Here is a 17,035-nt window from a genome sequence, read left to right on the forward strand (position 1 = left end):
TGGTATTCATTGATGCGGAGAAGGCATTTGACAATGTCTCTTGGCGCTTTATGATGGAAAACCTGAAGAGGATGGGGATGGGAGAAAGATTTAGAAAGGGCATAGAGGCCATTTACTATGAGCAAAAGGCAAAACTTATAATAAATAATTCTACATCAGAATTTTTTGATATTTCGAAAAGGACTAGACAAGGTTGTCCCTTGTCTCCCCTACTTTTTATTTTAGTATTGGAAGTACTTACTAAGAGGTTGAGGGAAACAGCAGAGGTTAAAGGAGTCAGGGTAGGAATTAAGGAACATAAAATCAAAGCCTTTGCGGACGACATTGTTCTAACATTAGAAAATCCAATACATAGCGTAAAAGAAGCCTTACAAAAAATTGAAGAGTTTGGAGCGGTAGCAGGATTCAAGGTTAATAAGAATAAGACTAAAATACTGACTAAAAAATTATCTAAGGAAGATATAGCAGACTTAGAACAAAAGACCGGAATTATGACGGCAAAGAAGGTGAAATACCTTGGAGTTTGGATTACGGCTAAGAACATTAATCTATACAAAGATAATTATGAGGTCACCTGGAAGAATATTAAGAAAGATTTAGAAATTTGGGAAAGAATGAGACCATCTTTTTTGGGGAGGATTGCGGTTATTAAAATGAATGTTCTGCCCAGAATGCTATTTCTATTTCAAACCATCCCGGTACTCAAAGGCCTAAGGCAATGTAAAGAATGGCAAAAAGCCTTAGCGAGATTTATCTGGCAGAAAAAAAGACCGCGAATAAAAATTAAAATATTGGTAGACAGAAAAGAAAGAGGGGGTTTCTCTCTTCCGGATTTATGTCTATACTATGAGGCGGCGTGTTTAACGTGGTTGAAAGACTGGATAACGCTAGAAAATAGAGATATGTTAGACCTTGAAGGCTTTGACAACAGGTACGGATGGCATGCGTACCTGTGGTACGAAAAGGTGAAAGTACACAGAGGCTTTCAGAATCATATCTTTAGAGGACCATTACTCCAAGTATGGGAAAGAAATAAAAACCTATTGGAAAGGAAGACACCCTGGTGGATTTCACCAACAGAGGTGTTAACGGTCAAAAAAGTTAATATGGAAGGGAAGAATCCCACCTATGAAGAACTTATAAGAAAAATGGATCAAGGTATAAAACTTAGACCATATGAAGAGATTAAAAACTCGTTTACTGGGTGGTTGCAATACCATCAAGTAAATGATTTGCTAAAAGAAGATAAAAAGAAAATAGGATTTGAGGACAAAAAATCTAAATTCAATGTGGAAGTAGTTGAAGAAAAGACCAAAGTACTGTCCAGAACATATGATATATTATTGGAGTAGTATACAAAAGATGAAGAGGTCAAGGAAGCCATGATTAAGTGGGCAATAGATTTCGGCTACAATATTGATTTTGAGAGATGGCTAGAATTATGGAATACTAACATGAAATTTGCGGCATGTATGGCGCTAAGGGAAAATATATGGAAGATGATATATAGGTGGTACCTTACACCAGTGAAATTGGCTAAGATATATAGGTTAAAAAACAAAAGATGTTCGAAATGTGGAGAGGCAGATGGTGACTTCTACCACATGTGGTGGTCATGCAGCAAAGTAAAAGGTTTTGGGGAATCAATCTATAATGAGCTTAAAAAAATTTTCAAGTACACGTTTCCCAAAAAAACCAAAGCTTTCCTGCTAGGAATGACAGGCAAAGAAATTAAAAAGGAAGATAAGGTACTATTTCTATATGCCACAACAGCTGCAAGAATCATGTTAGCACAAAATTGGAAAATGGATGTCATACCCAATATATACGATTAGCAGATTAAATTAACAAATTATGCCGAGCTTGCTAGAATAACTGTGAGAATAAGAGATCAAGATGAACAGAAACTCCAAGATAACTGGGTTAAGTATTGGACGTATACTGGAACCAAATTTTAAATGACACTAGCGGGATTGGTAACAACTCTAACAGTAAATGGCTATTATGTGAAAGAAATAAAATACGTGAATATAAAGTCTATTTGATACTTACCAAAGCAGTAGAAGGAAGTCCAAGGCTTGGCAGAGCCTAAAATGAATGTATTTACGACTTATGGAATGACTATATTTTGTGAAAGATCTTTCTTCTGTTTCCAAGATAATTCTTATGTCTCCATCTTAGTTCCACATAACACCTATAGCTATAGATAGAGATGAATGCATTTTTCTCAGTCATTTGCCTGAGGCAAAGGGCAAGATGAGACTGGCCTCCTAATCCATGTACAAAAGCTGACTGACAGCTGACATCAACACCGGCAACAGGGCAGTGTTCTCCATTGGACCCAAGAGTGCCAGGCAATTTTGAGTCAACATGACTGCTGAGGGATTTCTTTTCTGGAAACAATTATCATGGAGATTAGTGCTAAATTAGTGCTAAACATCTGTTAGATTCCACTAGATCTGGCTTTTATGTTGTGTGAAAGATCACTTAAAATGCAAAAATTAACAGATGATAAGGAAATATTGGGAAAAGGAAAAGAAGTGTCATCTGAGTGTAGCCTTTGGGTTGCACCTGATGCAATGCTAGTTTGTGTCGGAAATCAAGCCTTTATCAGGAGAAACTGGCAACTCTCCCAGGCACCCGGCTTGGTCTCCTGTTGACCTCCCTGTCTGCTTTCCTGGCAAGATCCAGGCAGAGGTCGCGATAGGCGATCCTTCTCAGCATGAGAAGAACACACCCCTCTTTCCTGCCCCCCCCCCAGGCAGGGGAAAGAGATAGACAGAAACGTATCTACATGCCTTTATTTCTGTCTTTGCAGCGTTACAGAAAACATGACTGCTCTCTTCAAACTCCTGCAGTCGAGAGGGTACAAACACTTCCTCTCCAGCTCATATTACACTCTGAGCTAATTCCGGTGCCCTCTGCACTGTGAATTGACTGTCCATCTGTTTCCCACGGAACAGTCCCAACATTCCCATTATGTTTTGTTTTCAAGCTACCAGCAGCTTGTGGCTGCATTGCTTCAATATCATAACAGTTTGGTCATCTTATTTTTTGCTGTCCATTTCATATACCGTATTTTCCACTCTATAGGACGCACCCAACCATAGGATGCACCTTGTTTTAGAGGGGGAGAACAAGAAAAAAAAATCTCCCCTCTCTGTGCAGCAACCCTTCAGTGAAGCGGCAGGAGAAACGGAGCCTCTTCCATTTCTCCTCCCGCTTAGCTGAAGGGGCACCTACCCTTCAGCGAAAGGAACCTGAAGCCTCCGGAGCACAGAGAGAGCTCCCGCTGTGCTCCAGAGGCTTCAAGCGGCTATCTTTGAAGCCTGGAGAGCGAGAGGGGTTGGTGCGCTTCAGCAGAAGGCAGAAGGCATCCCGAAGCCTCCGGAGCAAGACTTTCCTGGCTTCAGCAAAAGGAACCCGAAGCCTGCGGAGAGCAGCGGGAACTTGCACTGCGCTCTGAAGACTTCAGGCGGCTATCCCTGAAGCCTGGAGAGTGAGAGGGGTCGCTTTCCAGGCTTCAGCGAAAACAATGTGAAGCCTCCGGAGTGTGGAGGGAGCGCTCCCTCTGCGCTTTGGAGGCTTTGCGTTGCTATCGCTGAAGCCAAGGTGCCTGCATTCGCTCCATAGGACACACACACATTTCCCCTTAATTCTTGGAGGGGAAAAAGTGTAGTTTAAAACCAATAGTTTTAAAACCCACTCCACTTTTGTTGGAATTGTGCATACAAAATTTTGGCTGCGATGGTAGCATACATAAACAATATAACCAACTTTTTAAGGACCATACCTTTCTTTCAACAAGGGGTTCAGCTCCTTGGCTATGTCTGCAAGCCCTGCTTTTCAAGCAGCAATTCAGAGTGGTTTTCAAAAAATCCCAGTTGTTTCGCTGTAGCAGTGAATTTACGTGCCACATATCTGATGTAGTAGAATGTCAGTTGAAGGCAAGTGATTTCGAATTGGTAAAAGGGTGAAATTAGGCCAACTGCTAGGTTTAATTTTGCTCACAGCGTAAGGTTTCTAAGGCATGCACCAGGGATATCTGGTAGCCATATTAATCATATAGTGGGTTGGTTATAAGCACAATGAGTTTAAATAACCATCATAATCCAATCTCATGCAAACCTTATGTTTTTAATTTCCCAGATTGGACATTCCAAGGCTGTGCATCTGAAGACTTGTGTGCCTTTCAAGGAAATTTTTAAAATATAAAATAATTATATTAAAAGCATATGAAGCCAAATGCTACGATCCTGAGAACTCCTCAAAGCAGAATGACCATGAAGGGTAGATAGGGGAAAGGAAAAGTCTCCTCCTTTTGAATTCCACAGAAGAATATTGGAGCCTAGTGATATGAGTAGATTGGAGCCTCGTGATGAGAGTAGATTCTCTGGCCTCCTGGGTTCTCTTTTTCACAATTGGTGAAATTCATGATCAAAATAAACGGTTTTGGCACATAACATCTGCATTAATATATCTGTATGTTTTATAGGTGTAGAATGTGTGGAGTGAAGAGAATGGGTATTTGATAGTCAATTCAGTTCCATCCAAGTGTTGTTGTTGTTGCAACCATCCTGGTCATTTCAACCAAAAAGCAGATAAAAAATATTCTATGGATACTGCAGAATATGCATAGATGCACAATTAAAGTACAGTGATAACTAACTGATACATATATACCTTAAAATACAGACCTGCCCATTAAGTTTGCATAGTACATTCCCAATCAGACTTTACAGTTCTCTTAGAATGGCAATGGTGCTCACCTGAGAGATGCCAAAACTGATTTATGGTGAGTTCCAGCTGAAAAAAGCCCTGATCCAGACATTGTTCTCCTGCAGGAGACACATCAATGCAAGAACCAAAAAGCTGCCTATCTCAAAGGATGCTGGATAGGCAAGCAACTACAAGTTCCTGGTTCTGGGAAAACTTAGGGAGTTGCTATCCTGATAAGGAAGCACTGCCCTCTGAGTGTTGGGGGAAGTTTTGAAGTCCCAAAGGGGAGATACCTCTTTGTTTGCGGTGTCACGGGCAGCCATCCATTCACCATCACCTGTCTATATTCACCCAACTTAGCACAAGAATGCTTTCTGTGGAACATGCTCACAGAATTAGAACAATTTTAAAAGAAGACAAACTACAATAGGTGGAGACTTCAGTAACTGCAGAGATGAAACCAAGGACCAAATTAGGCACCAACCTGTGAACAAAATCTGCAACCCAAACGTGGCAGAAATATTAACTGAATGGGACGTGGTGGACACGTGGCGGGAAGATGTAGGCATTTACACAATCTGTTGCCTCTTTCCCAAAGCAATCTCCAAAGAGGAACTGCAAGGTAAATTAAAAGGCATTCATACTACAGTGATAACTCGGGTTACGTACGCTTCAGGTTACATACACTTCAGGTTACAGACTCTGCTAACCCAGAAATAGTGCTACAGGTTAAGAACTTTGCTTCAGGATAAGAACAGAAATCGGGCTCCGGCGGCGCGGCGGCAGCAGGAGGCCCCATTAGCTAAAGTGGTGCTTCAGGTTAAGAACAGACCTCCGGAACGAATTAAGTACTTAACCCGAGGTACCACTGTACCTGGTTTCAAGTCACTCAGGCACATTCTTTTGCATACATACACCTACATACACTTAACTTGTTTGAATCCTTATGCAGAAATCTAGCATATGACGCGAAGGGTGCCACTTTCCTAATACACAGCAATCTAGTAGATCATGAAGCGGGGAATGCTAGAGGCCTTGAAATTGTATGGGAATCAGAATTAGACCACATAACTGAATAGCACAAATGGGAGGGTACCTGGACCCCTCCCCTCCTTAAATGATCTCCGCTCACTTACAGGAAACCACACTCAAGGTCATCTTCCACTGGCACTGGATGCCAGTCTGGTTGGCAAAAGTTAACCCCCCCCTTCCCCTTCATATTTGAACAGCTGTGGAAAACCTGGTTCATTTATCCTTGTGGGGTGATCATGCCCCCATGTTAAAAACCTTTGGAATAGAGTATTCTCCATTTTATCTGCAATTAAAAGCCAACCGATCTCTCCAGATTCTGTCTTAGACATATGGATAAGGATGGCACTGAAGATGGGATTTGAAGGAGGCATAAACGACAAGTTTGGTTCAATTAAGTACAGTCTCACCAAACAGATCAGATGACTCAAAGTATCCTGTCTCCTTCCCAACAATCTGATGCAATTGGAACAAGGAGAAACAATGTTCCACATAATGTTCCACAATGTTCCACATAATAGTGATTTTAATAGGTCTCAGTAATAACTTTGGCTCCATTGTCCAATATTCAGTGCATACCATGGTCTTCCTATCCCTGTCCAATTCCCTCGAGCTCTATCTAGCTTGGCTACTTAAGCAGGCACCCGTGCCATACCTTGAGTCTTTAGCTGTTCTTTGATTTGGGTCATGGAAGTTTTTTATTGCGTGGGTTTTTTTTTAATTCTTCTGTGAACCAAATCAGAGCTCACACCAAGTTATAGGAAAGGCAGCAATGGTATTTCATAGCCAGTATATTTCTTTGTCCACCAAGGACCCTGTAACTTCATATATTCCCTTGGACATTCAAGTAATACATAGATGGCATAGAGTTGCAGAGCAATGGTCCGTATTGCTTCTGAAAAGAACCAATGTGTTGCAGAGCTTTTAGTTAGAGGGAGCCATGCCACCGCTTGTGGCAGGGCTGTCCAAGAAGAGAACTTTAGGGGTGGGTGGAAATATTTCAGAAATGTATTCTGTTGTGTATATAAGGTTGTATGGGAACAATAAACCCCCATCAATTTGTTAGTCTTACAAAAGGTCTTGAAGGGTTATCCAGACCCAAATGATATTACTTACAATTTGAAAGGTTTTAGGATCCTGCATCATATATACACATATTAGTCTGAGAGTTTTTCAGTTTATCCAAAGCTTGAAATCAGTGAAACAGATGGAGGTCATTATTTTAAAAAGATTGCTAAGGAAGTTGGTACGGGTAGAGAACTAGGTCCATTCCTCACTCCTTGCATGCCTTCCCCCTGGTCAAATCCCTGCTATTTTTGGTCTTGAAAACAGTATACAGCAAATTTATATTCATGCATCTTTGATCCTTCCCAACATGTGGTTCAGTCAAGATGTGCACCTGTGCTTATTGCACTGTGTGTCCTTTGACAGTGCAGTGAGGTTGCTGCCCAGGTGTGGCATATGAACCCAGATGGGCAAGGTTATTGTAGAACAATCTAAGGGCCATATTTCCACTTTTAGTTGGAGTACTATTAAGTGGCTAAGTTTTGGGAAATAGTCTTTTAGCAAAATAATTCAGTTACTCTGCAGGATTTCTTGCTATTACTTTCTCTAGCACTGAGAACAGTCAGGAGCACTCACTGTATCCTGCTCAGCACCTACTAAAAACATTCTTGTTTAGACAAGCCTACTGAGATGCTTAGAAGGTTTTTGCAATTTTAATCTGTTTTAGTATTTTAACCCTTGTATATTCTGATTTTTCTCAAATTTAAATTTAAAATTTGAAGGACAAATCTGAAATATATTTGACATACTTACGTGTGGGGCTTTCATGTTTTCTATAGACTTACTGTTCCATCTCCATCCAATATACCGTTAAGTTCATAACCATCTCACAAAAACTCCTGCATCGACTTCTATCACTTTAATGCAGTGACAACTCTGAAATGCTCCTACTGTCATCGTAATGCAACCCCATGTGAAGGCGATACACCTGAGGCCTGCAGTTCCACCCTCCCCTGTGCAGTGAGTACTGTGTGGCGCAATAGAATGAACTTACACAGACAATGATGTGGATTAAAAATAGTGTAGGTGGAATTTGGGCTCAGGCATTGGCTGTATATCCATTTCAGTGCATCCATGTAATATAAAGCTAACACGAGTTACGAATAAATTGAAAAATAATTACATAGAAAAAGAATTCTGAGAAGTGTCTGGCAACAGCTAATGGAACTCAAAGATGAATAAATCAGCCAATTTTGGCACAGAGCTTTAAATTTCTTAGCAAACACACAGTATCCACTCCCAGACCTCAATGAACCATTTATTCCCAAGAGTTGCCCACATCATGTCTATAGCCTTTAAATATCTCCATGTAAGACTCTACCAGCATCAGTTCTCTGCCTTGGTACATCTCTGCTCTGAGTCGCCAAATCTTTCAAGAATGCAGAAAGCACTTCTGAGCACCTGCCTCCTCTTGGCCCTGCTTTCTCCAGGTAAGTAGAAACAAGCAGAATTGGATTCTTTTAATCATCTTTCAATGACACTGAAAATATTTACTCCTGGGGATGGAAGGAGAGTGAGTAAAATATATGAGCATAATGGAGTGTGAGGACACGTGTGTTACAAGGAAAGTAGAATCACAGAATCATAGAATCATAGAGTTGGAAGAGACCACAAGGGCCATCGAGTCCAACCCCCTGCCAAGCAGGAAACCCCATCAGAGCACTCCTGACATATGGTTGTCAAGCCTCTGCTTAAAGACCTCCAAAGTAGGAGACTCCACCACACTCCTTGGCAGCAAATTCCACTGTCAAACAGCTCTTACTGTCAGGAAGTTCTTCCTAATGTTTAGGTGGAATCTTCTTTCTTGTAGTTTGGATCCATTGCTCCGTGTCCGCTTCTCTGGAGCAGCAGAAAACAACCTTTCTCCCTCCTCTATGTGACATCCTTTTATATATTTGAGCATGGCTATCATGTCACCCCTTAACCTCCTCTTCTCCAGGCTAAACATGCCCAGCTCCCTTAGCCGTTCCTCATAAGGCATCGTTTCCAGGCCTTTGACCATTTTGGTTGCCCTCCTCTGGACACGTTCCAGTTTGTCAGTGTCCTTCTTGAATTGTGGTGCCCAGAACTGGACACAGTACTCTAGGTGAGGTCTGACCAGAGCAGAATACAGTGGCACTATTACCTCCCTTGATCTAGATGCTATACTCCTATTGATGCAGCCCAGAATTGCATTGGCTTTTTTAGCTGCCGCGTCACACTGTTGGCTCATGTCAAGTTTATGGTCAACCAAGACTCCTAGATCCTTTTCACATGTACTGCTCTCAAGCCAGGTGTCCCCCATCTTGTATTTGTGCCTCTCATTTTTTTTGCCCAAGTGCAATACTTTACATTTCTCCCTGTTAAAATTCATCTTGTTTGTTTTTGCCCAGTTCTCTAATCTGTCAAGGTCGTTTTGAAGTGTGATCCTGTCCTCTGGGGTGTTAGCCACCCCTCCCAGTTTGGTGTCATCTGCAAATTTGATCAGGATGCCCTTGAGTCCATCATCCAAGTCGTTGATAAAGATGTTGAATAAGACCGGGCCCAAGACAGAACCCTGTGGCACCCCACTAGTCACTCTTCTCCAGGATGAAGAGGAACCATTGATGAGAACCCTTTGGGTTCGGTCAGTCAGCCAGTTACAAATCCACTGAGTGGTAGCATAGTCAAGACCGCATTTTACCAGCTTCTTTACAAGAATATCATGGGGCACCTTGTCAAATGCCTTGCTGAAATCAAGGTAGGCTACATCCACTGCGTTCCCTTCATCTACCAGGCTTGTAATTCTGTCAAAAAACGAGATCAGGTTAGTCTGACATGACTTATTTTTCAGAAATCCATGCTGACTATTGGTGATCACAGCATTCCTTTCTAGGTGCTCACAGACTGTTTGCTTAATGATCTGCTCCAGAATCTTCCCTGGTATTGATGTCAGACTGACTGGGCGGTAATTATTTGGGTCCTCTCTTTCCCCCTTTTTGAAAATAGGGACAACATTTGCCCTCCTCCAGTCTGCCGGGACTTCGCCTGTTCTCCAGGAATTCTCAAAGATGACTGCCAGTGGTTCTGAGATCACATCTGCCAGTTCTTTTAATACTCTTGGATGCAGTTCATCTGGCCCTGGAGACTTGAATACATCTAAACTAGCCAAGTATTCTTGTACTATCTCCTTAGTTATTCTGGGCTGTGTTTCCTTTGCTGAATCATTTGCTCCAAATTCTTCAGGTCGGGCATTGTTTTCTTTATCGGAGAAGACTGCGGCAAAGAAGGCATTGAGGAGTTCAGCCCTTTCTGTGTCCCCTGTTTGCATTTCACCATCTTCTCCTCTGAGTGACCCCACTGTTTCTTTGTTCTTCCTTTTGCTACGAACATACCCATAAAAGCCTTTTTTGTTGCTTTTAACATCTCTAGCCAGCCTGAGTTCATTCTGTGCTTTAGCTTTTCTGACTTTGTGTCTACACGTGCTGGCTATTTGTTTGAATTCCTCTTTGGTGGTTTCCCCCCTTTTCCATTTTTTGTACACATCCTTTTTTAATCTTAACTCAGTTAAAAGTTCTTTAGATAGCCACCCTGGCTTCTTTAAGCACCTTCCATGTTTCCGTCTCATTGGTATTGCCTGACGTTGTGCTTTTACTATCTCCCTCTTAACAAACTCCCAGCCATCATGAACTCCCTTTCCTTTTAGTATTACTGTCCATGGGATCTCACCCAGCACTTCCCTAAGTTTTATGAAGTAAAAAGTAGGAGAGAGTCAACTCAAAGGTTTAAGCACTTAAGCCATAACAGCCAAATATAGTCTATTCCAAACATGTATTTATGTTATGGAGGAATCTGATTAACCATAATATGGCTGCCCTGTTTGGGGAAGCTTTTAATGTTTGATGCATTACTGTATTTTAATATTGTGTTGGAAGCTGCCCAGAATGGGCAGGGTATGTATGTATGTATGTATGTATGTATAAATAAATAAATAAATATTATTATTATTATAGTATAAGTATATAAGGTCAATGCAGAGGTCAGGTCTGGAAAAGAGTAGTAATCTGAACTGAGTGCAAGCAGCTCTAGCGTTATTGGTTGGCCGCCTGGATACTGTACAGATAAAAACTGTTGATATTACTGATGGGAAAGGGTTTAGCTTCAAAAAATGTTTTATTCAATACCACAGAGCATTTTAGTAAGCACTTTGCTACCAAATATCTTTAGGACAGGTTCATTCAGCTGCCCTCCCTTATTGTGATAGAACTTCATCAATTCCACTATGGTTTTCTGTGTTTGAATTTCATTGTGTCCATTTGACACTTCCAAGATGGGTTTAACCAAACAGGATACATAGGGATTTCATGAGTAGGTTTGTTCTATAGCTTGCTGATCTAAACTCCATTTATACCTAGGACTGCTTTTGCCAAAAATCTTGTTGTTGTTGTTGTTTAGCCGTTTAGTCGTGTCCAACTCTTCATGACCCCATGAACCAGAGCACGCCAGGCACTCCTGTCTTCCACTGCCTCCCGCAGTTTGGTCAAACTCATGCTGGTAGCTTTGAGAACACTGTCCAACCATCTCGTCCTCTGTCGTCCCCTTCTCCTTGTGCCCTCAATCTTTCCCAACATCAGGGTCTTTTCCATGGAGTCTTCTCTTCTCATGAGGTGGCCAAAGTATTGGAGCCTCAGCTTCAGGATCTGTCCTTCCAGTGAGCACTCAGGGCTGATTTCCTTAAGAATGGAGAGGTTTGATGTTCTTGCAGTCCATGCCATGGCGAAGGGACTTGAATAACTCAGAGAAGCTATGAGCTATGCCGTGCAAGGCCACCCAAGATGGACAGGTCATAGTGGAGAGTTTTGACCAAACGTGATCCACCTGGAGCAGGAACCGGCAAGCCACTCCAGTATCCCTGCCAAGAAAACTCCATGGACAAAGACAACAGCCAAAATCTTAATCTTGCTTAATCTTTCTCTTAGAGTAATTTATAGATAGGTTTTCTTATTGACAGTATGTACTGAACACCTCCAAATAATTTTTGAGGCCCCATTGTGAAAGAGATTTATTTACTTATTACTTATTAAATTTGTATACCACCCTTCATTCAAAAATCACAGGACAGTTCACTACATAAAACAATCAACACACATCAAGATTCTGTTCCTAATTACTGGGATGGGAATGTTGCATTGGCACCCAGTCATTACTATCAAAGTGACAGCCTTCCAGTTTAAAACATATTTACCTGCTTGTCTGCCGCCTCCTTAGGAAGAAGAACATTGTCTCCCACTTTAAAGTATTTTGGCTTGTTTGTAAAACAGCACTAGGGTGATCAAAATGCATTTGCCTTCATAAATTTAATGTATAAATCTGAAATATATTTGATATACCGTATTTTTCGCCTTATAGGGCGCACCGGCCCATAGGGCGCACCTAGTTTTCAGGGGGGGGGGGAATTCAAGGAAAAGAATATGATCCCCCCCCTGCAGCTCTGGGAGCAGCTTACAGGCCGCACACAGCCTGTGCGCTACTCCAAGACCTTCTCCCTGCTTTTGCAGGAGGTGGCGGAATTCCCGCACCTCCCGCAAAAGCCCTCAGGAGCTGCGTGCGACTCCTGCGGGCTTTTTGACCAGGAGGGAGAAGGGACTGAAATGGCCAGTCAGTCCCTTGTCCCTCCTCGGGGAAAAGCCCCCAAGAGCGGCGCACTCTTTAAAGGGTGTGCGGCATCCTGCAGGCTTTTCTATGAGGTGGGGGAATTCGCCGCACAGCCTTTAAAGAGCGCGCGGCTTCTGCGTGCTTTTGCGGGAGGTGGAGGAATTTCCCCATCTCCCGCAAAAGCCCACAGGAGGGAGAAGGGACTGACTCGGCCAGTCAGTCCCTTCTCCCTCCTTGGGGAAAAGCCCCCAAGAGCGGCGTGCTCTTTAAAGGCTGTGCGGATCCTGCGGGCTTTTCGACCCAGCTTGTGGGGCTGGCGCTGGGGGGAAGCGCTGCTTTCCCCCACCGCCAGCCTCCAAACTAGGTCGGAGAGTAGCGGGAAGGCATCACATGCCTTCCCGCTGCCCCCCCGATCCTCTGGGGCTGGGGCTGGGGGGAAGTGCTGCTTTCCCCCACCGACAGCCTCAAAGAGCAGACTCTCCTGGCTTCAGCGAAAGCAACGCGAAGCCTCTGGAGCGTAGGCTTCGGAGGCTTCGTATTGCTATCACTGAAGCCAAGGAGCCTGCATTCGCCCCATAGGACGCACACACATTTCCGCTTCATTTTTGGAGGGGAAAAAGTGCGTCCTATAGGGTGAAAAATACGGTACTTGCATGTGGGGTTCTCATGTTTAATATCGACTTACTTTCCATCTCCATCCGATGTACCATTAAGCTCGTTACCATCTCAGGAAATCTCCTGCACCAACCTCTATCTCCTTTATACAGTGACATCTCTGGAATGTTCTGACTGTCGTAGTAGGGCAACTTCATGTGAAAACGATGGATCTACGCTCTGTTACTCTAATAAAATCTGTGTTTCTGGTGTTCTGGATAACAATATAGGTGAGATGAAACTTTTCAATTACTCTTGTTCACCCCATGTTCATGTGTAAATTAATATAATTTTTAAAATTATAACTTGCATTCAAATAGCAGCTTTTTTCTAAAGAGCACAATGTGTTGTACATGGTTTCGGTACCAGTCGCAGTGCCACCCTCCCCTGTGTGAGGTGTGATTTAATGAACTCACACAGAAAATCACTTCAGGGTCATGTCATGAAATATGGCCTCTCACAAGGCACCAGTCTACCCAGATTGACTTGACTTGATAAGGACATTGCTGGAAATGGAGACTTCCATCGAGACCCTTCTAATGGGGTACCCTGATTATGCTGCTGGTTCAGGACAGGGTGATTAGGTTCATCTATTGATTCAAGAACTTTGCATTATGTAGTTTCGCATTGAAGAGTAAACAATTTAGTTAATGGGAAGCATCATTAAAAATAAATACATTTCGAGGGAATTAATCAGAATTCTCACAGATCTTGTGATTTGTTTCCTTTTGTTCTTTGCAGAATCAAAGTATAAAGTGGCAACTTTCCAGGGATGTAGTAAGTCCGAACGTTGCCACTCAGGTGATTACAGTTTAACTTCAGCCAATGGTAAATACCTCCAGATGAAGGTCTTCTGCTGCGGAACAGAGAAATGTAATAAGGAACCTCTCTATGGTGAGTATCTGCATCTCTGTAAGTTAATGACTTATTAACCCGTCATATAACTTCCACCCAGTTACAGGCAAAGTAGCGCATCTTTGTCTTTCAGTCCATTCAGACACTAGGTGCAAGGGTCTGATAAGTATCTACAACTGATCCTTGAATCATTCAAGTTACAAGAAAGGAGATTCCAACTAAACTTCAGATACAACTTTCTGACATTAAGAGCTGCTTTACAGTGGAGTGGTCTCAGTCAGGACAGTGTGGAATCACCTTATTGGAGGTTTTGAAGCAGATTGGATGGCCATCTGTTCTGGATGCTTTAGCTGGGTATCCTGCATTACAAGGGGTGGACTAGATGACCCTTAGGGTCCCTTCCAGCTCAACAGTTCCATGATTCTACGATGAATCTGGAATGGATGTAGTAGATGATCAGTCAAACTTCACACATGTAAGGGCTGGGGCTGGAGGCATGGATGTGGAAATTCTGGACATAGCTCTACCAAATTTGGGTTCTGGATCTGCCGACTACTTGCTTGCACCCATAGACAGAGACGAGATTACTTCTAAGAGAATGCAGCTGACTGTAGCTTCAAATAGCTTGCTAGATCACCACATATAGTGGTACCTTGGGTTAAGAACTTAATTTGTTCTGGAGGTCCATTCTTAAGCTGAGGTACCACTTTAGTGAATGGGGCCTCCCGCTGCCGTCACGCCTCTGGAGCGCGATTTCTGTTCTCATCCTGAAGCAAAGTTCTTAACCTGAGGTACTATTTCTGGGTTAGCGGAGTCTGTAACCTGATGTGCTGGAACCTGAAGCGTCTGTAACCCGAGGTACCACTGTACAAAGTAAGAACTCTGGAAAAAAGAATGAAAATGAGCATACCTGACAAAAGGTGTAACACAAAATCATTATTTATAGACGCTCAGCAGATGTTACTGTTCTGCAAAGCTGATGGCAAATATAGAGTACAATATGGAGATAGCACTTCCAGCTTTGGTTAGAAGTTACTAGAAACCATGAAATAAATGAAATCAAGTTAACAACAAAGAGAAGGGGGGATGAAGTGCATCCATATACTGACTGTAGGTTTTTACTTTGATAGTTCCACCTCGTGAGGATCTTTCCCCCAATGGTTTAGAGTGCCCAGCCTGCTTCGACCTCACCTATTTGCAATCAAATTTCAATTGCGAAAGTAAGGGGACTGTCAGCTGCCTTGGCAATGAGACCAAGTGCATTGATTATACTTCCCTGGCTTCATGTGAGTATTATTTCCAATCAGCCAAGAAAATCTGCTCCTCTGTCTCTTTGTCACTGCCAAAAAAGCAATGACTAATCTGTGTTTGCTTTTTATATGTGTTATGTGTATATTTCTTTCTCTGAGGAAAAGGAGGATGCTCTAGTCCTGTTTTGTGTTCCAATCTACCCCCGCTAAAATTATGTAAGAACTAGAGGGGACAGACTCACTCATGGGCAGGGTTTTGCATTGTGTGGGGTGTTTACGAAGGTACAGTAGGCTCCTCAAGGGATACAAGGGAGGGTGTAGGACCAGATAGCACTGTCCTGCCTTGCATTTCTGAAGTACAGAAAGCATTGGTTTAATGTGTAGAAATCATTTATAGTCTGGCTTCTAGTAGAAGGTTTTGGTAATTTCTACGTATTTCTAATACAAGGTAGTGCAAGCTTGGATTTTCCAGCTGACAAGTAAGTTTCTATTCTGTTTTGGGTTCCAATCTACACCTGTTATAATTAGGTAAGAACTAGAGGGGACAGACTCACTCAGGGACAGGGTTTTGCATTGTGCGGGGAACATAAACAAGTACAACAGGCTCCTTGCAGCACACCCTTCCCTCTAATGCACAAGGGGCATCAGGGCAGAGGGATAGAAGGGAAGGTGCAGAACCAGCCAGCACATGACTGCTCCTCCACACAGCAGTATGAACCATTGAGTGCTGGTCCAGGAGGACTGTGTCTTACCACACACCTTGGCCAAAAGTTTTTTTAAAAGGAGGCTGGGAGAAAGAAACATTCTGCCAGTGCACAACTATTCATTTTTCCTCAGAAATTAGTTGCATTGAGTTCTTGGATCCTGATGCCAGAACAGCTTCCTGTTGGTGCCACTCAGCTGATTTGCATTGACAGCAACAAGGAGTTCAGCCTATTGACTGTGACTGCAAGCCCTGCTTCTCAAGCAGCAATTCAGAGTGGCTTTCAAGGCTCCCGGTTGTTCTGCAGCAGCAGCAGATCTACCTGACACATATCATATGTGATGTGTTGTTGGTGTAAGGCAATTGGGTATAGCTTTGGTAAAAGCGACAAATGTAGCCACCTGCTGGGCTTCATTGGCTAACAGGTTAAGGTTCCTAAGGCATGCACTAGTGATAGTTTGCTGACAGATTAATCATACCATGTGTTGGTTCCAAACACATTAAGCTTTTATAATCATGTTCTTCCCTATCCCCAAGGACCTAATAAAGAACTCATGCAAACCTTATGCTTTTTATTTCCCAGATTCAGTAATTAAGAAATTGAAACTCAAAGGCTGTGCAACTGAAGACGTCTGTGCCCTTAATGGAAAAAAGATTACACTTGGCCGTTTTAATTTGGATAAGATTGTAACCCAATGCTATGATGCCACAAAGCAGATTGAGCTCGAAGGGTAAGTAGGAGAGAGGAAAGGTCTCCTCCTTGTCAATTCACCGTTCATGGTACCAGCAGAATATATTAACAGCCTATGGTGAGAGGAGGGGCTCACGCCTCCTGGGTTTTCTTTTTCACTATTGGTGGAATTCATGATCAAAATAAACTCTTCTGACACATAGAATCTGTATTCGGTATCTGTCTGTTTTGTATATGCAGAATGTGTGGAATGATGAGAAAGGGTATTTGACGGGAAGTGTGAGAACTGACATAGTATTTTGTTCAAACCTACTTCCTTATAGGGACACGGGTGATGCTGTGTCTGTAATTTTGACAGATAGTACATGTCTTCCATATCTAACGTGGCATCGGGACCACATGAGCCTCAAGGCAATAGCTAGGAACAACTGCTTCAAATGGAGATGTGAGTTTCTC

General features: G+C 42.6%; 1 protein-coding gene across 1 annotated transcript; it reads left to right on the forward strand.

The window, feature by feature from the left end:
• The first annotated feature begins 8,132 nt into the window (after positions 1-8,132).
• On the forward strand, positions 8,133-16,735 carry LOC308590148 (phospholipase A2 inhibitor and Ly6/PLAUR domain-containing protein-like). The gene is made up of 5 exons (XM_081199908.1): positions 8,133-8,243; positions 13,194-13,310; positions 13,822-13,974; positions 15,066-15,221; positions 16,472-16,735. The coding sequence occupies exons 1-5, from the start codon at positions 8,192-8,194 to the stop codon at positions 16,621-16,623; spliced, it is 630 nt and encodes a 209-aa protein (XP_081056034.1). The 5' UTR covers positions 8,133-8,191; the 3' UTR covers positions 16,624-16,735.
• The last annotated feature ends 300 nt before the right edge of the window (positions 16,736-17,035 follow it).

This window comes from Podarcis bocagei, assembly GCF_964188305.1.
Source record: "Podarcis bocagei genome assembly, chromosome: 7".
In the NCBI taxonomy this organism is placed as follows: Eukaryota; Metazoa; Chordata; class Lepidosauria; order Squamata; family Lacertidae; genus Podarcis; species Podarcis bocagei.

Bases quoted from the DNA above. Each gene is read 5' to 3' on its own strand.
- LOC308590148 (XM_081199908.1), top strand. From the start codon at position 8,192: ATGCAGAAAGCACTTCTGAGCACCTGCCTCCTCTTGGCCCTGCTTTCT. The intron at 8,244-13,193 runs GTAAGTAGAAAC...TCCTTTATACAG, and splicing joins CTTGGCCCTGCTTTCTCCAG to TGACATCTCTGGAATGTTCT. The intron at 13,975-15,065 runs GTGAGTATCTGC...TTACTTTGATAG, and splicing joins TAATAAGGAACCTCTCTATG to TTCCACCTCGTGAGGATCTT.